Source organism: Gymnoscopelus microlampas (assembly GCF_963454915.1).
Source record: "Gymnoscopelus microlampas genome assembly, chromosome: 11".
Lineage (NCBI taxonomy): Eukaryota > Metazoa > Chordata > Actinopteri > Myctophiformes > Myctophidae > Gymnoscopelus > Gymnoscopelus microlampas.
The window spans coordinates 26098670-26119888 of record NC_139948.1 but is presented as its reverse complement, the minus strand read 5'-3'; the positions used below and the strand labels follow the sequence as shown (position 1 = coordinate 26119888).

Genomic DNA, 21219 nt, shown 5'->3' with positions numbered 1-21219 from the left:
GCTAGTTCCACGTGTGACTGGCATGATCCCTGGAATAAATTGAATCCTCCAATATCCATACCATTACTGAATGTAGGTAGGCCTATATCAAATACAACAATTCAAATTTAATTAGGCTATTTATTCATATGCTATATCAGTACAATACTATAACAGTTTTACCTATATTTTGAGTACTTACTATGCAAATAGTTTTTATTGGGTAAGATTGTTTTCTTCCCAAATTCCTCTATAACAGATGGCCTGGCAAATTAATGCATAAAACCCACAATAGAAAATATATGGCCTATATGTGTCAACTCCTGTGGGAACATGGGATTAAATGAAATATACAGAGGCAGAGCAGTAGCAGCAGATATAGACTGGAATCAAGTTGCTTTGCAGGTTAATCAGCAGAATAAAACAATGATTATCATTCCACTCCTTCGTTTCTCCATGTAGTGATGTGGGGAAAACCTGAAGGTCCGTTTATATGGGACGAGTTGTTAGCTTGAAGATCTGTTCCAGCTGAGTGTTGTAGTAATAGTGTAATTTAATTACACCAGTCTGATCTAGCCCTGGTCCAGAGCGTTAGCAAGTTCTTTCTCGCTAACGCTCTGCCAGACTCATAGACCGAAAATTCCACTGCCTTGCAAGGTCTCCAACTTTAGTAAAAAATAAACAAAACTATTTCACAACTCACTGCGCTCTCTACAGATCTGGTCCATGGTAATTTATATTGACCACATCTGTAGAGGGCGCAGTGGAGTATATAAAATAATTTCCGTCTGGAGAACATATTTTATTTTCTGCCCAAAAAGTGTATTATACAGAGAAGGTGGGGTCCTGAGAGGCTTCCCACCCTGGAGAATAGACTTTCAACAAAACAAAACTGCCTTTGTTTCGGTGAATAGCAAAATAGCTTTGTTTATTTTTTACTAAAGTTGGAGACCTCGCACGGTAGTGGAATTTTCGGTCTATGAGAATAGCAGCGCGCCTGGCAGAGCGTTAGATCGAACTCACTAACGACCTGGACCAGGGCTAAAACTCTGATCTGTTCTTGTCGGCAAGCAAACAGTGATAGTGGGTGGAGAATCCAATCCACTTTCGAAACGTCACCAAACGGAAGGAGAAGTGGGAAGTGAAAGTACATTTGAGTGCAGGCGGGATCAAAACCTTCGAAAACATGTGATTTATGTTTTGGATTGCGGAATCCGTATTTATATTCGTCGCCTATTATTCGTGCAGGCTGTTGTAACAAAACTAAAGCTTAATATTGTAATTGTAAACAACAGAAAGTAGGCTACCGCTGTTCCAAATGGACCCGTTGGATTTTCTCGAGGAGGAACAACTCCAGGAATTCTTCCACCGCAACAAGACAGAGATCTCTATCATGGAGAAACCACACACATTCATCACGCAGCTCAGGGATCACAACCTCATACGAGAAGACAAATACAAGGTGAGATGTTGAATCCTTCATGCGTCAGCTTCCGTCTCAGCTAATGATAGCTGTGTTCCGTGAGCAGAAATAACGGAGCAGAAATAAGACTTCCGGTTGACGATCTCTTCAGAATAAGAGTACCCTCTAGAGTAAAAAGAAACCATTGAAAACCATTGAAAAACGGTTCATTTGCACATTAAAACTATAAATTAAGCATTTAAACGAAGCTAGAAAACACATATTATGTATATTTGTAATAAAACAAGTTTTTAACTGTTTTAATAACATTAAAAATGTATCTAAATGGATAAATGCTGTTCACTGGAGTGCATAGACTTCACAAATTGGGCGCTGGACACGAGACAGCTATTTGCGTGGGCACGTGTGACATACGCACGCGTTCAGGGAGACCCCCTCTACAACGCCACACTCTCCGCTAAGCCAGACAGGTGTATTTGCAAAAGTGGCGGGCTGTCCAGTGAGGTCAGGTGTCAGAAAACGGTCCATTTTCAGTGCATAGACTTCACAAATTGGGCGCTGGACACGAGACAGCTATTTGCGGGGGCACGTGTGACATACGCACACGTTCAGGGAGACCCCCTCTACAACGCCACACTCTCCGCTAAGCCAGACAGGTGTATTTGGAAAAGTGGCGGGCCGTCCAGTGAGGTCAGGGGTCAGAAAACGGTCCATTTTCAGTGCATAGACTTCACAAATTGGGCGCTGGACACGAGACAGCTATTTGCGGGGGCACGTGTGACATACGCACGCGTTCAGGGAGACCCCCTCTACAACGCCACACTCTCCGCTAAGCCAGACAGGTGTATTTGGAAAAGTGGCGGGCCGTCCAGTGAGGTCAGGGGTCAGAAAAGGGCCTTTTTCAGTGCATAGACTTCACAAATTGGGCGCTGGACACGAGACAGCTATTTGCGGGGGCACGTGTGACATACGCACGCGTTCAGGGAGACCCCCTCTACAACGCCACACTCTCCGCTAAGCCAGACAGGTGTATTTGCAAAAGTGGCGGGCTGTCCAGTGAGGTCAGGTGTCAGAAAACGGTCCATTTTCAGTGCATAGACTTCACAAATTGGGCGCTGGACACGAGACAGCTATTTGCGGGGGCACGTGTGACATACGCACACGTTCAGGGAGACCCCCTCTACAACGCCACACTCTCCGCTAAGCCAGACAGGTGTATTTGGAAAAGTGGCGGGCCGTCCAGTGAGGTCAGGGGTCAGAAAACGGTCCATTTTCAGTGCATAGACTTCACAAATTGGGCGCTGGACACGAGACAGCTATTTGCGGGGGCACGTGTGACATACGCACGCGTTCAGGGAGACCCCCTCTACAACGCCACACTCTCCGCTAAGCCAGACAGGTGTATTTGGAAAAGTGGCGGGCCGTCCAGTGAGGTCAGGGGTCAGAAAAGGGCCTTTTTCAGTGCATAGACTTCACAAATTGGGCACTGGACACGAGACAGCTATTTGCGGGGGCACGTGTGACATACGCACGCGTTCAGGGAGACCCCCTCTACAACGCCACACTCTCCGCTAAGCCAGACAGGTGTATTTGGAAAAGTGGCGGGCCGTCCAGTGAGGTCAGGGGTCAGAAAACAAAAACTGAAAATGGCTGTTTTCTGACCCCTGAGTGTGGCGTTGTAGAGGGGGTCTCCCTGAACGCGTGCGTATGTCACACGTGCCCCCGCAAATAGCTGTCTCGTGTCCAGCGCCCAATTTGTGAAGTCTATGCACTGGACGGAAAATGCACCTCTCCCACTTAGCGGAGAGTGTGGCGTTGTAGAGGGGGTCTCCCTGAACGTGTGCGTATGTCAAAAGTGCTGGCGCCAACAGCCGTCTCCTGTCCAGTGTCCAGTATTGTCTGAAAATGGCACTTTTCTTACCTCAGGCCGCACTGGGCGTCCTGCCACTTTCCTTTTTTTACAAATTATCTCTCAAATGTTCACCAACATTCTGTACTGGTCTGTATCCATTTTCTATCAAGTTTAGGGGCGCTCAGTTATGGAGAAGTACACACACACATGCACGCACGAACGCGCGCGCGCACACACACACACACACACACACACACACACACACACACACACACACACACACATATACTACAAATGTACTAATATTTCTGTCCTCTATCTTTTTTTATGCTGTGTTTCCATGTTGTATATATGTTGTTAAATAATATACATTTTTAATTATTTTTTTCTGATTACATTTGTATTTGTATTGTATTTTAGTTTTTAAATAGGTGAGATCAACTTTATAAACCCAAATTCTTCTTTTTTTTTATCTCACCTGCACTATCTACTATTATTATTTGTAGCATATTTTGTGGTCTCTTTTATCATTGTTTATTTGCTTCTGCAATAAACAATATTATATCATCATCATTTTCCAAGAGTGACCTGGCCTAGAGTCATCATTATTACAACAATGGACAAACAATACAAAAACAATACATATATGTAACACACACAAATCAATATCCAGTTAAAGTGCAAAACATTTCATGGGGGTCAATAGCCAATTTCAAACTGGAACAACCTGGCAGTTAGAAGTGATCTAGTATAAGCCATTTAAAAAGACATACTGTACATCATAATTTTTTTTTAAAAATACAATTGTGTCTTTTTTTTTTAAACTTGCCACTTAGAAGTGTTTTAGTATGAGCCATTTAAAAGGCATACATCATAAATGTATTTTTAAATTAGATTTGTGTCTTTTAAAAAACATAAAAAATGTACGATCTTATTTTGAAGGCAACCGGAAACCTTATTTCTGCTAGCTCGAAAACCGGAAGTCCAATTTCTGCTCACGGAACGGAGCTTCAAATGATTTACTCGAAACAAAAGTTCCGATCGGAACCTGCTAGTGGAGAGGGAGGGGTTCCAAACGGGGCTATCTATCACAAAATAATAATAAAACAAATTCCGCGGCGCCTGCGCATACGATTACTAGGACAATAATGTGCACTTTGTGCAGGGTATGTGTGTGTGGATCAGTTGTAGAACTTGTACAGACCATTACCACTGTTGCCAGATTGTGTGAGAGAAATAAGCAGCCAGGTCTATGAAAAGAAGCGACATAGCAGTGGCGGCCATTTTGTGGTGCCACAGATAGAAAACCCATCAATTTTCCGCATAGAGATTTACGAAAAATATTTATATAAATTATAAATATATATAAGTATAAATATATAAAGTCTGGAACCAAGCCATCCATGCTCCTGGTGAATCTTGACCATAAAACATTTGATTCTGTGTCCAAAACTATTTGAATATTTATATCATTGCTATATTTAATAAATACACAATTTTTTGGTTGCAGTTTTCATATAGATTTTGACACCGAATCAAATGTTTTATTGTGATTTATAACAAGCTTTACACAAATCTGGTTCGGGGATCCCTTGCACAAATATTTTTAGATGGGGGGTCCGTGGACAAATGCATATTAATTTGGGGGTCCTTGGCATGAAAATGTTGGAGAACTAACTGGTTTTAACAACATTAGGAAACAAGCCCAAATAAGCAACTACATTTTACAAACAAGCCCAAAAACCCACAACATGCAACTACCAATAATTTACAAGCAGCTTTACAGAAAAACAAGCCCAAAGTCGCTTATAAGAAGCAGACATGGCAACACTGACCATTACAGTCCATGGCTCTACTGATGGTGCCAGGGCATACCTCTGTCCATGTTGTTTTTGTCCAAATACTAACCAAACCATAGTATCATGTCCTCTGTTATTTAGATATAAGATTGGCTACATACTGTAACTGTCTGAACTCTGGTGTAAAAATGTTGTTATAAACTACATTTAAATCTGGGTTATGTTTTTTTTTTTTTTTTTACCGATATATATTATTAGTGATGTATCATAAATTATTTTATACAATACTACTCTCCTGTATTGTGTGTGCAGAAGCTGATTCTTAGGAAGAGAGATAACATGAAAACTGGCCTCTATGCCGAACTGGACTGGCTGGAGCGACAGGGACCACGGCACATTCGACTGTTCTGGGAATGTGTATTTAAGGATAGCATCCTCAGCCACTACCCGAAACTACTAATGCTACGCAACAGCCTCATGGATGGTCAGTTCAGTCTCTATTTATAATGATGATTATAAAAAACTGATGATGATGATAATAATGATAGTACTACATGATGTTATTTGCTTCATACTTATCATCATCTCATCTGTACATCTCTACAGGCTCCTTCCAGTTTCGCAAACTACCGGAGAAGGTGGAAAAAGAAGAGAAGAAAGAGGCTCCGGAAGGTGGAAAGGAGGAAGAGGAGGAGGACGAGGAGGAGGAGGAGGGGAGTGAAAGGAAACCAGGGAAAAAGCAGAGGAAGATGCAGAGAACTGGAAGTATACCTGGTGAGGAGGAACAGCCAGGAACATCTGCGTCATCCACCCCAGGACAGAGGAAGAAGAAGAAGCCAACCTATAGTAAATACACTCCTTGCCCATTACACTATAACACACGCACTGCTATGATACCATTATAGGATGATGTACTGTATTATTACACTATAACACACTCACTGCTATGATACCATTATAGGATGATGTACTGTATTACTGTTACTACACCTTAACCCACTCACTGCTATGATACCATTATAGGTTGATGTACTGTAGTATTACACATTCCAAAAGTATCAGCCAGGAAGAAAACATAACATAAGTTAAAATGCTTGTGTATTTGTAAACTTGAATGTAGAATCTTTGCACCATGTGTTACTGGTCTTACATAGAAGCTGGTTATACCACCCACAATTGTAAACAACCAACAACACATTTTTTATCTACTGTACACTCAAAATAGTGTCACTGTCTGGGTCTGTGTGATTCTACTAAAAGGAACCTAAACTTGAATGATTTCACCTTAAAACACTTTTGGAGTCACTTTAACATCTGTGTGCACCCTGGACAATTTTTAAGTTGCTTGATTAAATATTTAGATATGTAATGTTCATTTTATCAGACACGCCCCCTTCCAATATAAACCCATTGTAACTTAAACTCAATTTTAACCATGTTAGACTCATTGAAAACACACATCCTTATTTCTGGTGGTCCTTCCCAGTAGATGTTAAAATAACCCCAGAAGTGTTTTAAAGTGAAATACCCCTTTAATATCAAGTGTAAGCCTGGGTCCAGGGCAAGAACATGTAAACCCCTCTTGCGTTCATTGTCCAGGTTCACCTCTGAAGAAGGGAGATAAGAAGGACATCTGGACTTGGGCCCTCTATAAGGTCCAGATCCCAGTCTCCTGTGGGGACAAAGAGGGGACGCTGAATAGAGCCAAGCTGGCTAAAGGTAAGCAATGGTGTTGAATATTTGATATCAAATATTCATTCATATTATGACTGTTTCCTTCTATACACTTAACAATACTAGACGTTCAGAAACCCAAGGTCTGACACGTTCTCAAATTCAACAAAGATAAGAGGATGAGCAATCGTGATTGTTTGATGTGACGAGTACCATCCATATACAGGACTTTCAGAAAACTAAGATCTGATGCAATCTCACATTTGACGTAAATAGCAGATTTTACCTGGTTACGACCGCCTAATAGAAATTAGTTACAATATTCTATTGTACCTGTTTTTTTAATATGTTTAAACTTAGGCGAGAAGTGCATTGTGGTGCAGCACCAGTGGTTTACTCCCTCTGGGTTTGAGGAGTTTGCTGGGAAGAAGGCCTACAGGAACTGGAAGTTTAGCATCCGATGCCAGGACACCTCCTTGAGCAAACTCCTACAGGTTTGGAATGAACAGAATTGTATTATATGTTAAATACAAATGATAGTCATAATTCTCACCTCAGCCATTTTAACGTAACTCCTCACAAAACATTTTTTTGTTTTCGTGTCAGGATGGACACCTGACATGTCCAGGCTACAAAAGAGCGAGAACAAAGGTATTCGAAAATATTATGCTGATAATATATTATTATTATTATATTATTTGCAAACACATTTTATCTGTATTGTATCCCTGTTTTGCGTTATGTTAACCCTTTCTTTCTTTCCATTGCTTGCCCAAGAAGTCACTGTTTCCTCGCAATCAATTGGAAGATTCAGACACAGGTTTGTTAAGTCTTTACCTGATGAGTACATTATTGTACACTATCATTTATTTGGTGAGGCATACTATGATTACTGTGTTGAGAATAAGGAGAAGGGTGTGGGTGTCGGTCATTAAAGTATATCTTATATTATATAACAAAGTATAACAAAATATTACATGTATACAAAGTATTTTATTGGTTTAAAAATTCTTCATAGACTGGAGTTTGATTTCTCTGCGGTGCCTACAGCTTACTCCAATGAACACAATGGGCTGTGTTTGCAGGAGAGAAGCTGGTAGGGGATTAGCATTACATCTGTACTATTTTACAGATGCATACAGCAGTGTTACACTCTACTCCTGCTCCAGAAATGCAACTTGCAGCTATCTCTGCTATGATTTTGTTATCATAGCAGTGAGGTTATACTGAGGATTTTACTGCGTAATGTAGGATGGTTGCATGTTATATTAGCTTGATGTAAGATGGACTACGTATCTCTACTATTTCAGTGTCAAGTTCAGTGTCAGACAGTGGACCTGAGGAGGAGGGAGATGAAGATGATGAGGAGAAAGAGGACCAAGCATGTCTAACAGATCCAGGTACTGCATTGCAGACTGCCACTGTTGCTGCTGTTAATAATAATATTAATGATCATAATGTCATTAAAGAGAAGGAAAAAAACAACAACCTCCTACATGTTTTTATAGGTCTTATTACTCTCCCGGGCCACCTGCAATGATAAATGTTGTAGTGAAGTTTTGTTCTCCTAAACAGTAAATCTGTCTGCCTGCAGGTGAAGGAGACAAAGAGCAAAGTAGCAGTGATGAGGAACCAGGTTGCAGCCATGACACTGGGGACAAGAGAGTCTTCAATGTTTCATGTGGAGCCATAACTGGCACATTATACAAACATCGATTTGCATCAGGTGTGTGTTTGTTTGTTTGTGTGTGTGAGGGAGAGAGCTATTGTACTGTGAAGAAAATATAATCATAATATATAATATAATGTATTATAATCAACTCCTCCATTGGAGTTGATTGACTGTGGTTGTGCTGGGAGGCTCACAGGTGTTAAAGTGAAGTTGAAGAATTGTCCACACAAAGAACGATAACTATAAATATAATGATAACTGTCATTTTAAAAGAAGGTCGCACCACATCTATAATGATGACAATGGTGAACAATATCATTGTGATCACTTTCACATCATAAACGATAGAAACACTGATGTCAACGTTCAACATACAGTATCACATTCAACACATCACTCACGTTCAACATAAACAGAACGTTATTGTTCATCAGTGTGGAAGCTCACATTATTATCCGTATAGTTATCTTATCATTCTTATGGTGGACGGCCCTTAACTGTACGATAGTGAACCTGTTGAAAAAGAGAGCTTTGTGCTCAGCAAACATGATACAGTAGTTGTGATAATAAAAAGCTGGTGATGAGTAGATGGGGTACTGCACTCTCTAATGTTGGGTGTGGGTGCATATGTTATGTTATATTTATGCATATATGCATGTATTGTACATTATGACATACAATACATGTGGTAGTACTAATCATGTGGTAAATTTAATCCCCCAAATCTTCAGCAAGTGCAGCACTTTACTCCCGCTCAGACTGTAACGTCTATAGTCAATGCTAATGAATTACTGATGATGAACAATAAGCTCATTGACATGTCCACCCTGCTCCCATTGTCCCCTATCAGGGACATGTGGGAAGAGTATCCGTACAGAGGAGCGCTGGTATAGTCCAGTGGAGTTTGTGCGCGAGGCACTGGAGCAGCTAGACGCTCCCTGGAAGAAAGAGATCCAATGGGAGGGGAAACCACTCAGTGTCCTAATTGGAGAGGTGTGTTTGTGAATGGGTTTTTCTTGTAAGTGTTCTTACGTGTGTGTGTGTGTGTGTGTGTGTGTGTGTGTGAGTGCGTGAGTGTGTGAGTGCGTGCGCGTGTTTTAGAGAGACAGAGGTAGGGATAAATTAAGATAGAGACGTGAAGTCAGGATGGAACGTCATTTTTCATCTGTTTGTTTCAGACAAATGGCTTGCGTATCCACTCAGTGCTGTGTAAATGCAGTCTGTGCAGACCAGATGCCAAGGACCTGGTAAGTTGTTTGTATTGTTGTGAATTTAGCTGCATCAGAAGAGATGTCATGTTTCCAGTATGTTCGATTTGCACACAATACGATTTATAATAACATGTGTCATGTGAGCTGGATGTTGCTGAAAATGCATTTTTACAACAAATGAATGAGATGGGCCAATCCATGTCGTGAACCAATCAACAATGATACTGATCTAATGTCGGAGAAAGAACTGCTTGGACTGTGGTCTAATGCCAGGAAGAAGAAACAAATGCTCACTGAAAAACTATAATAAGCATTGGAGCATAGTTCACTAGGTGGTGAGAGCTGTGGGAGCAGGTTGAGTTGAACACAGACAGAGCTTTTTTTTAAAACATTTATGTAACCTTTATTTTACCAGGAATAGTCCCAAATCTCTTTGGCAAGGGAGTCCTGGCCAAAACAACAGCACACAAAGTTTCACATAAAAATAACACAAAATCATGAATTATAAAACATAAAATCCAAAAACCAGAACAGATTTATGATGTTCAAATGCCAGGACACAAGCAGACAGTGGTCAAGTAGTCCCTTATCCTATTTTAAAAAACTTGCGTTGTTTCTACTGGACACAACAAGGTGTGTGTATGTGTGGGGTCCAAATGTTTTCAAAACATTGTGACCGTTAGCTGCCTAGATTTTGATTTTCTTTTAATGAGTTTTCAGTATCATCCTTTTGATTGAATGATTGAATGATTCTAGAGTAGAAATGCAGTGGGCAGCTCAGATGAACGCATCGTTAATGTTATACCCCTCTTCTGTGCCCTGGCAGGAAGATCAGGAGAATGATGATGAGTGCTTCATCTGCAGGAGTGATACACATGAAAAGGAGGAGAGGGTGGAGTGCGATGGCTGTATTCGCACTTTCCACCAGAGATGTCACCTTCCTAACGTGGTGGATGAGATGTTGAGGTGAGCAGCGAGAAGGAAATTAGTTATAGCACAATGTCACTCTCAATTAATTAAGCACTTTGAACCTGGTGTCCCTATATTGGGCATATCATCATATTTTATTACGTATATTACAAAAATAGCCACAGTCTACAAGCTCATATCTTGACATGTCAAAAAAGGAATTGGAATGTGGCTGAGATTGAGCATGTGTGACCATATAGTGGTGTATTTTCTTCTTCTTTGACCAACTTTGAGTGTGTCTGTTTTTTCAGGGATGGTAGTGAGTGGTGTTGTACGTTCTGTGTGTGGAATCTGTATGAATATCGTGACCAAACCACTCATAAAACAGTCCTGTCAAGTCAAATATCCAGTTATATGCTGGTGAGTATATTCTGTCTCTGTCTCTGCCTCTGTCTGAACTTTTCAATATTTTCCACAATTTAGTCATTATTTCATTCACGCCAATTCTCAATTTTCCCCACAAGTGTAATCCCTGTCACTGCTAACCCCCACAGTTGCTTATGTGGGAAGGTGTTGATGAGCATGTGTCTCCTCCAATACACATGATGTCAACTGTTTTATTTGTATAGTCCCTGCTACTGCCATCCCCTACGGTTTGGTCTGGGAAAACTCTGGGAGGGCGTAACGCATGGGGAGGAACACACTATCCAATCTAGTTCTTCTCCCTGCTGAACAGGTGCCTTAACCAACCTGTACGAGGCGCGAGTGTAGCAACAGAGATCACCCTCCCTGCCTGGAGTATTCAAATAAATAGTCTCTGTGGTGGTGGCCACTGGGCAGGAACTTTTCCTGAGCCACCCCAACACCGCCCGTCTGATCTTTCTATCTGCCTATCAACCATGTCATGTATGACTATCTGTCTGCCTGCCCTATCAACAACATTGTATAGTATTTCTGTCTGTGTATGATCTATCTTATGTGCTTTACAATGCCTCCTCTCTGTCTGTGTTACCCCAATTAGTCTACCGAAAACGTTCCATCGTTCCATCCTTCATAGACACTATCTGCCCATTCACTTACCCATAACTCTGTTGTCACTCTTGCAGGAATGTCAGTATCTGCTCCTCACTCTGTACAGGGAAGACAGGGATAAAAGCTTCGCTACAGATCCAACTATCCATGTAAGTGTCTCCTTCTCATAGGGAAACTTAGTTTTATTATTTATTAATTTGGGGTGGACGGGGTGACGAGCCATTATAGGTAAATAAACTTATGTTACATGGGCTTCCTCTGTGAATATATAGGGGCTGACAAAGAAGTACATTTTCCTGCTGATGGAAATAGATGACTGTAAGGAGACATTTCCATAGTCATAATCGTCATTTTTAAATGGTCACCTTTTCTCTGTCTTTTAATGTAGACTGCCCCCCCGACCCGGGGGCTATTGTGTAGTCACTGAAGGATGACCATTTATTTTTGGGACCAAAGTGTTGGACCGACTGACACTTTCATCCTTCCTAACGCTAGTGGGGATAACAATGACAGAACAGTGTGCTGACTTCCAAATGAGAGCATCACCTGTCTCTTCCTGTCACCACCAGGTGAGAGACTACAAAACTGTGGTCAAGTTTCCTATGTGGCTGGACAAGGTAGCTGAGAAACTCCAGCAGAACTGCTACCAGACTGTTCGTCAGTTTGTGTCTGATGTCATGCTCATCTTCACCAACTGTGCCACATTCAACAGGGTAAGAGATAGCACCATGCTAACATCAACTCATGTGTTGGTTAATAGTTAATGACATTATCCTTCACTCTTCTAACTCCAGCAATGCTTCAATGAGAGTTTTTTCACCTGATGAATGATCATGATTTAAAAAATGTCTGCAGGTATTATGTGACATTAGTTGTTTTATGTTTTTTCAGGATAATGCAGAGTTCCGGAATTTAGGCAACAGTCTGAACGAGTTATTTGAAAGTGAGTTTACGAAAGTATTCCGCATCCAACAGGACAACGCTCAGTGACCAGGCTGGCTTCATGGGAGCTGTACCCAGTAACCAAACTGAGGAGACACGTGCTTTAAACATTTGTTATCTAACTTGTCTTGGATGAACAAAGTTCACAGTTGTGCCTTCATCAGGTCATGATGAATGTAATTATAAGGTAGATTATAAATCATCTACAAGCCAACCTTGCACTTTCTTATGTCTTAGCTCACTACATCCATACTGGATGTAGGTATAGTATTATTTTCTAGACCTTTTTTTCTCACAATTTAGTCAGTATGCCAATTTCCTCCCCACATTTCTGTGTTACCACGGCTCTACTACCTCACCTGCCCATGAAGAGAGTCCACCAGGAGGACGTAGTGCCTTTGCCCTTTGCCCCGCTCCTCCTGTTCAACATTTCCTGCTGACAGGAAACTCCCCATGCAGCCCATAGTATTTGCATTGACAAAAATCATCCTCCCCACCTTCCTCGATCATGGGCCAATTGTGTTTGTATAGATGCTTTGCCAAACCGGATGCACTGTGGAGGATTCTGACCCATAGGTACTTTACTCCTGCGCAACCTAAGCGGCGAGGGCCCTTCAAAGATTATATCCTACTTTATCCAGCAGCACAGACAGACCTGTGGCCCAGCGTTAAAGTTATAAAGGACTTTGATTTATAAGCTGTGTCCACGGAAAGCATTTTATTAGCGGAGGGACGCTTTGATTATAATGTCCATAGCGCTCAAACACAGCATTTATGTTATGTAACTATGTTCATTGTAAAATGTGTGATTTCTCTGTCGGACCACAGGAAAAGTAGTTGGCATGATGATTTGGCTTCAGCTAAAAGAGATCCTAATTAACTAATAATAGCTAATCATGATAAACCTGCTGGTGAAGGTCTGTATAGCTACATTTATTCCTGGTCTATCCAGGGCATATTATAGGTTATTTTCAAAAGTAATTTCCCCATTTTTTTCATTCCTCACTTTACAACTCTTCCTTGCATTTTTGTTCCTAACTGCGTTGTGGCAATAATAACTGTAGGCTAAACATCTCTTGTTTAATATTGCTGTTTATTATAAGTTATAATGGGGTCTATTAAAAGTGGCATTTGACATTCTCACAGACAAATGCAGCCACCTTCTGGTGGTAGACTGTGTAGCAGCCTCTGACTGCATTTCAGTGAAACAGCCATGTCTCGCCACATTTGTTTTTAAATAGTGAAAGTCAATCTATGTACGGTGGTAAAGTTTGGACACTTTTTAATAACGGTTTGAAAAATGTGCATACCGCCCAACCCTATTATCAGTTAACTAACATTATGGACATGTTTATCAATGTTCTTGTGTTGCTCTTCAGGGGAAATTATGAAGAGATAATTTACAAAATGTTCAGTTTTGTGGAGAAAAAATAAATATGTTACCAAAATCAGTTCTAATTCTGTACAATTTAGAGAATCTGTTTTTAAACTAAGCAGTGTAAACGTTTTAACGTTTTTTATTTGAATAAGCATGTATCTATTGGCCAAATATGTTTACATTTATACATATGGTTTTGTTTTTTAATACATAGTACAGCAATTTTCTACCTGTCTATCATGACTTGTTTTAAACTGTTTATTTTGTATTTTGTACTGTTGTCTGTTGCACTGTTGTCTGTTTTGTTTCTTTGAGTGTAGAATGAAAACAAACAAGCCTTTGGCTTTTTGTGTCTGATCCATTTGCTGTTTTTAACCTGTTGTACTGCTGCTGTACTTCTAAAATTGTAAATAAAATATATTCAATCAATCAATCCTACAGCACAAATAGTGTCAGAGCATGTTGATGTTCCTGTATAAACATGTCTAGTCAGTAAGAGTATATGAGTGAAACATATAGATCCCTTAACAGACGACGTCACACTGATAAGAACCAGTATGCGCGCATGAAACCCATTCTGTCCGGTCTCGCTAGGACGCGCCTCATTACCAACACACAAGAGGGGGTTGGGGTGTGTTGAAACCAGCGCACCAATCACCTGTGTGTGCATCCAGTATCAATGTTGGTAAACATATAATTGGTCTATTCACCTGTTCCCTAGGCTGTATGTTTTCCACTTCCTGTCGATTTGATCCAATGAAATCCAATGAAACTGGTCAGATGACCAATGATATCCAATGAAATCGACAGGAAGTGGAAAACACACAGCCTAGGAAACAGGTGAATATGCAGCAGTGAAAGATGAGGTTTAAGAAAGTGAGTAAATGTACACCTATTGCACAGTATAATGCATCAATGTAATTATTTTTCCCCATCCACTTAAAAGTCCCTTGATTATGTGCATGTGAACTGAACTATGTCATTTATATTCTCTTTGGCATGTGAGATCTGAACTACATTCTCTTTGAGTTTATATATTTTAACTCAAATCTGATCCCCTCTGGGGCACTGTATTACCTGAATTTAATTTGACATTATATGACTACACTACTGCAGATTTAACATTTACATAGATTTTTCAGTTTTTATTGATATTGCTTTTTTGAGTTGCTGTAGGCTAATGTTTAGCCTTTTATGGAATAAAATGAACCATAAGCCTGACGACAGATTGACTTGTCAACTACACAACTATTTATTCAATATCTGTGAAGTATTTCACAAAGCAAAATGATCAAGTTAGATAGATGACTCTGAACGTTTTATGTAGTGCCTTTGGGTGACCTATCTGTTTTGGTTTGGCACTAAAACAATTTGGGGGCATTGGGCATTGTGTTGGACCCCTGGCCCCCTCAACAAAAGAAGAAAGAAACCTCACATAAAACACAACAATAACACATTCATTTCCAACGCATTATTAGGCCTACATAAATTATCCAGTTTGAAACTGTCTCAGCACCATATTATACCTATGCTCAGCACTTGTCAAATGACGTCATGCTCACGGAGAGTTGCGCAGCGGCGTGTGCGCATGCAGCCCTGGCTGCACGGCTGCACGGCAGAGACGCAGCCATTTCCCTGCCTCTGCCTGACGGTCATTGCATGAAATATGACAATCCGCGGCCAGCTGCACAGACAGACAGACGATCTAATTACAACAACAAGTATGGTGCTGAAGAGAATTGACGATTGGTTTAATCAGTTATAGTGTTCTTCATTTTTTTTCCAAAGAGAACAATTAATAACCAGAGCTCTCAGAGTGAGATAAAACTTTTACCTCAATGCATTGACTGACAATAAATAAGTAAACAAAACAAAAAATATGGACCAAAATATTCAGAGCGACGCTGCTTTGATGCATGTGAAAATCGAAACGGTCGACGAGAATGCAACTGCGTTCGTGTTGGGCTGCAGCCAGGAGTCGTCTGCGCCTGCGCCTTGTGAGGAGAGTAGTGCTGCATACACTGGAGGAGAAGCCTGCACTCTGGCTGACACACAGCCAGCAGCCACGACCAGCACCATACTACTGTGTGAGTTGGCCATCTATTTGAATAACTACCAGTGGTGGAAGAAGTACTCAGATATTTTACTTAAGTAAAAGTAGCAATAGCATAATATAGAAATACTCTGTTACAAGTAAAAGGCCTGTGTTCAAAATGTTAATTGAGTAAAAATACAAAAGTATTGGCATCATAATATAGTTTAAGTACCAAAAGCAAAAGTACTAAAATGTTTGAAAATAGCAGATTCACAAGCTCTCAAGGCGTCGTGAGCTTGTAGATTGGCTAATTTCAAACAGCCTATGCATAAAATTGGGCTAAAGTTGTTAATGTATGTTTTATAATATAATAATGTAGTTCTGCAAAGTAACCAGTAACTAAAATGTTTAAATAGTCGTAGCGGAGTAAAAGTACAACATTTGCCTTTGAGATGTAGTGGAGTAGAAGAAAAATAACTGAAAATTGGAGATACTCCAGTAAAAAAAAAAACTCAAAATTGTACTTAAGTACAGTACTTGAGTAAATTTACTTAGTTACTTTACACCACTAGAACTATTTTAATAACTACTAAACAAACATTTCATTGGTATAGTATAATATGATTGGCATTATGTTGCAAATGCTACGGTATGTATTGCTTCTCCTGTGCTTGTTTAAGTTAAGACAAGCAAGCCAGAAAAGAGCAAACAGAAAAGGGTGCTAGTTTGGTCATTTGGTTTTGGTCTCATAATTAGGCTATAAAACATGTTGGCCCGAAAGAGTCTGCTCTTGTTTTGACAAATTGATAGATATTGATTGCAAATCATCATCTCATATACTGAGCCCTCACTAGCTGGTGGTTGATGTTATTTCATCAATATCATCATATTTAGGTCACTGCTATAAATCTATTAGGCTTACTGGTCTCAATTGTTTACATTGGTCACTCTCTCTCACCAATAGATCCTGTGAGCACAGAGAGGTTCTTCCCTGCCTTAGGTGATGAAAAAACCTACACGAAGTCAGCTCCAGGTCAGTGTCAAAGTCAGAGGAATTGGCTTAAAATTGTGTGTGTGTGTGTGTGTGTGTGTGTGTGTGTGTGTGTGTGTGTGTGTGTGTGTGTGTGTGTGTGTGTGTGTGTGTGTGTGTGTGTGTGTGTGTGTGTGTGTGTGTGTGTGTGTGTGTGTGTGTGTTGGCTACTCTAGTAGTAGAGTAACTCTACTACAGTATAATAATAATAATAATCATGTGACTGTAGGCCGGGGGTGTTATAAGCTTATTGAACTATATTGTAATATATTTTATTTTCAAATAAAAGTAAATTATGTTACAAAATACATTTACAGAGTGAACATCATAAAAGCTACTTTTCACAGTTTTTAATTTGATTTTGTAATATCTATGAAACCCCTGTTGGCCCTGTAGCCTCAGAGAAGACCTTCGCCCCCAGCTCAGACTTCTGTTCTAAGGCTGTGATGTATCTGATCGAGGCCGTAGGACGCCGCTGGGGGCTGTACGAGACAAGGGAACGCTCACAGCTCTTCCAGAGCGTCCAGGAGGAGATGGCGGCCAAAGGACACGTACTTCCTGTTGAAAAGATCCGCCGCAAATGGAACAATCTCATTGTCACCTACAAGAGGGTGAAGGACCGCAGCCGTGAGACGGGACATGCTAAGACGTCATGGGAGTTCTTTGATGTAGGTGCTAAACTCAGAGAACAATTTTCCAATACACAATATTTCCCCATTGCTAGGAAAAATATAATAATTATGAAAATAGACGTACACATATTTTTGTCAGCGTTATGGATACAATAAATAAGAAACTGTGATCAGTGTGGTTATGAAATTGAAATCTGTATCAGATGTATCCATGTCTGTATGCTAAATGCTAAAACTAACCTGCACAGTGCTAGAATTATTCCATTGGACACCTTTGATATCTGTGCAATCTTTTTCAGTTATATCATGGCCTAGAGTTTAAGATAACGTGTCTTTTCTGCAAAAAATCAATTCCTCCCTGATCTCTTTTTTATGTTTCTCTCTCTAGCTGATGGATGCTACACTCTGTGACACTGTTGGTGCTCAGGTTATGAACAGCAACAAAAGTAAAACGAGCAACGGCATCTCTACAGGGTCTGTTCCTCTGATGAAGATCGCTGCAAAACCACATGTGTCAGAGCCCGCCCCTATCATCCACCCTTATGGTGACTTCACCACACCCGCTGTCATCAAATCAATGACCCATGTTGCCACCGGTGCTCAGATCAACAACGAAATCAGTAGCACCGCCTCCTGCACTGTGCCTGTAACATCTGTTGCCCTGGAGACAACGGTTCCAGAACTCAAGCCCCTCATCCTCCTGAATGGTGACATCATCACTACTAGTATACAGCCGGCCGCCCTCTCTCCATCACTCGTTTCTTCACCATATCCCTTAGAAACGCTTCCTCCGTCTCCTTCCCCTTCCTTTGAATTGACCAACAACGTGCATCCCCGTGTTAAAATCTGCAGCGGTGGCAGACTTAAAGCTCCACTTCTCCGCCCAGGCACCGCAGGCAGGAGGGGCAGGCATGAGGTGCGGGCTCCGCAGCCATCACAGCTCAACAATCATAATATCCATGGCCTCTCCTCCTTGCCTTCGACATTCTCCTCTCACTCCCCATTTCCAACCTCCTCCTATGACATATCAGACGGACAGACTCAGATGGACGCCGAGGAGCTAGGCAGCACCTCCCTACTGCAGGAGGTGCTGAGGAGGCAGGAGGAGCAGGCCTACCTGGAGCAGGTGGCTGGCCGAAGGGCTGATGCACGAGAGAGGAGGCGCGAGCGGAGGGAGGTGCGCATGGCAGAGTCACTCAGCAGGATAGCCTCTGCCCTGGAGCTGCTATCCTCCAAACAAGACACAGTCATTGCTTTGCTACAGAGACTGGCAGAGCGGAAGTGATGTAACACACAGTGGCATCCTTTACCCCTCCCCTCAGCCATTCATCATATTCACATGACGTTTTTCTCTTACCAGAGTAATGGAGTAAGAGCAAAATGGCCACTGTTGTAAATATGGACCATTGGCTCCCCTATTTCGGATGCTGTCATTTCTGAATTATATCATCACTCTAGGAGTGAGTGTTCAGCTGGCCAGTGGCTCAGATATTTGTGCTCTTTTATTTTGGTTGATTTTAAAATTCACATCAAATTCTCTGAAGTGCCCAGTGTTCTGAAAGTTTCCACTCTTCTGCATGACTGCCTGACCGGTTGGTTATATTATTATAAAACTTTGTACACATTGTGACCTTGCATATACATAAAGCAAGTACATTACATTTGTTTTAACAAAGTTGATCTCACTCTGTTATAACCCATAACATATTGTAAAACGTTGTACACATCATACTTGAAATTACATTCAACAAAGTTGATTAAAAGAAATCTGTCACAAAAACAGCTGTCTCTTACCAACAGTATGGGAACATCTGTTCAATGTCTTTTAGGCCGACATTGACATAAAATATTACACTGCCACCCACTAATATTATGTTACTCTGCTGTGCCACAAGGGGGCACCAGCACACACAAAGTTCATCCTTCCACACATATATTGTTGAGATCAAATCAAATGTTTTATGTTCTACAATTGTTGTTATTGGTAACAAAGTTATTAAGCACTGCACTACTACGTTTGCATACAAATCTTTTTTCTTTATAACATAATATAATTTTGTCATTGTTTCAGTTATGGAGACCACTATGTATGTATTTAAGAAGTAAGATATCCTTAACTAATCTGCTATTTAAACGTTAAAATCCCAAGGAAAGTCATGCTCTTTGTGCGAACACAGGCTTGTACAGTAACAAACATAGGCCTACTATTTATTCTACCAGAAATACATAATGAACTCCTAATGTGCCATATTGTCTATGCTAATGTGTTACACATTTTAAAATGATAGTATATCTACATTAACCACTGAGCCACAAAGAAATATAAGCCATTGTTTTGAAAGCCAATCTACAAGCTCACAACACATTACATGACATGTAATGTGACATGACATATTGAGAGATTGTAGATCTGGTATTTTCAAAACATTTCAGAAATGTTTCTAATTATTTATTTATTTACTTGGCCTATAATGACATGCTCAAAATGGGGATGCCAGGGTTAAAGAGGTTACCTATTATTCTGAAGAAAACCTTAAGACTGCCAGGAGGCTAAGCCATGCATTCAATGTGACATGATGGAAGTCTATTCCGTATTTGGGATTTCAATAATTGCGTCTTATCAGTACAGTGCTTCAATCGCACATTACATGAGCAAAGAGCCATTTACTGCAGGTGAAGAGGTGAGTGGGTGCGTGTCATATGGTTATTGTAGAGATTGCGGGCTTTTCAGAGGACAGTGTTACTTACCAATCCAAAAAAACGTTTTTTGATTGGTAGGCCTATATGTAGCTTCGATAGTTGTGGTTTCTTTCCATTACGGTGATATCATGATGAGAAAGTCTTAGACCTTGCATAGTTGTGATGTATGATATGTGGAACAATGGAAAAAAGAAAGGTCAGAGTCAAAAACATCATACACCTGTATGTACATGATGAGTGATTAGTGTAGATAATGATAAAGGGCATGACAGGATATAAAGGAATGCAGTGTCGCAACTACTTTAATGCAAGGGCTCCTAACTTTAATCAGAGGTGTGCACATTTATAAGCTGGAGGTCTGACGGTGATTTTGGGCCCTCAGGCTGTGGATCAAGGGTTTCCACTGATTATGATTGTGGTGTGTTATATATTGTTATTTTTGGACACTTTGAAACACTTTCTCTCAACGGTCAAAATCTTTTTCAACAAGCTTTACTTGTTCAGTTCCCAGTTCTGCACAAATCTGTTTCTGATCTTTTCCTACAGTTTAATTGTCTGACGTCACACCACATATGAATCCATCATTGTCTTTAAATAATTAAGGTTTCTCCAACAAAGGATTAAACACACACATTTAGCTATTTTCAGGGAATTAAGGTAGCTATTATCAAACTTTACGTCTAGCTGTCTTGTCCTCACCTAATGCAATCATATACAGTACCATGTACAATACCACAAATCTCCTAAAACATATTAATGAGCATGTCACGCCGACACTTTATGAGTCATCAAAATTATTCAAACCAATTTGAATTCAAGATTGTGAATATTTAGTATGTTTTTACATTATCATCATGAAAAAAAAATACTATATATATATATATTCTTTTTTTTAAAGAAATAACATAAAATAAAATGGGCCGCAGAGACAAGTCTTGCCACAGACCGTAT

At 40.4% G+C, this 21219-nt stretch overlaps 2 protein-coding genes across 4 annotated transcripts; both read left to right on the top strand.

Moving 5' to 3' along the window:
• Nucleotides 1–1113: 1113 nt before the first annotated feature.
• Nucleotides 1114–14304, top strand: LOC311056157 (uncharacterized protein). 3 transcript variants are annotated; one of them, XM_084072580.1, is made up of 16 exons: nucleotides 1114–1441; nucleotides 5366–5537; nucleotides 5660–5899; nucleotides 6653–6772; nucleotides 7088–7221; nucleotides 7334–7378; nucleotides 7508–7547; nucleotides 8038–8127; nucleotides 8322–8453; nucleotides 9250–9392; nucleotides 9578–9646; nucleotides 10437–10576; nucleotides 10831–10939; nucleotides 11626–11700; nucleotides 12121–12264; nucleotides 12443–14304. In XM_084072580.1, exons 1-16 carry the CDS (start codon nucleotides 1298–1300, stop codon nucleotides 12539–12541), a joined length of 1896 nt encoding a protein of 631 aa, XP_083928706.1. In that variant the 5' UTR covers nucleotides 1114–1297; the 3' UTR covers nucleotides 12542–14304. The 3 variants fall into 3 exon arrangements, with proteins under 3 accessions (XP_083928706.1, XP_083928705.1, XP_083928707.1); XM_084072579.1 differs by having other exon boundaries at nucleotides 7505–7547; XM_084072581.1 differs by having other exon boundaries at nucleotides 5366–5541; nucleotides 5772–5899; nucleotides 7505–7547.
• A 1242-nt stretch (nucleotides 14305–15546) lies between these two features.
• Nucleotides 15547–19747, top strand: LOC311055296 (uncharacterized protein). Its single transcript, XM_084071428.1, has 4 exons — nucleotides 15547–15958; nucleotides 16871–16939; nucleotides 17333–17604; nucleotides 17957–19747. The coding sequence occupies exons 1-4, from the start codon at nucleotides 15751–15753 to the stop codon at nucleotides 18851–18853; spliced, it is 1446 nt and encodes a 481-aa protein (XP_083927554.1). The 5' UTR covers nucleotides 15547–15750; the 3' UTR covers nucleotides 18854–19747.
• The last annotated feature ends 1472 nt before the right edge of the window (nucleotides 19748–21219 follow it).

Coding starts and splice junctions, on each gene's coding strand:
- LOC311055296 (XM_084071428.1), top strand. CDS start 15,751: ATGGACCAAAATATTCAGAGCGACGCTGCTTTGATGCATGTGAAAATC. Junction 15,959..16,870: donor GACCAGCACCATACTACTGT/GTGAGTTGGCCA, acceptor TCTCACCAATAG/ATCCTGTGAGCACAGAGAGG. Junction 17,605..17,956: donor CGTCATGGGAGTTCTTTGAT/GTAGGTGCTAAA, acceptor TTCTCTCTCTAG/CTGATGGATGCTACACTCTG.
- LOC311056157 (XM_084072579.1), top strand. CDS start 1,298: ATGGACCCGTTGGATTTTCTCGAGGAGGAACAACTCCAGGAATTCTTC. Junction 6,773..7,087: donor TAGAGCCAAGCTGGCTAAAG/GTAAGCAATGGT, acceptor GTTTAAACTTAG/GCGAGAAGTGCATTGTGGTG. Junction 8,128..8,321: donor AGCATGTCTAACAGATCCAG/GTACTGCATTGC, acceptor GTCTGCCTGCAG/GTGAAGGAGACAAAGAGCAA.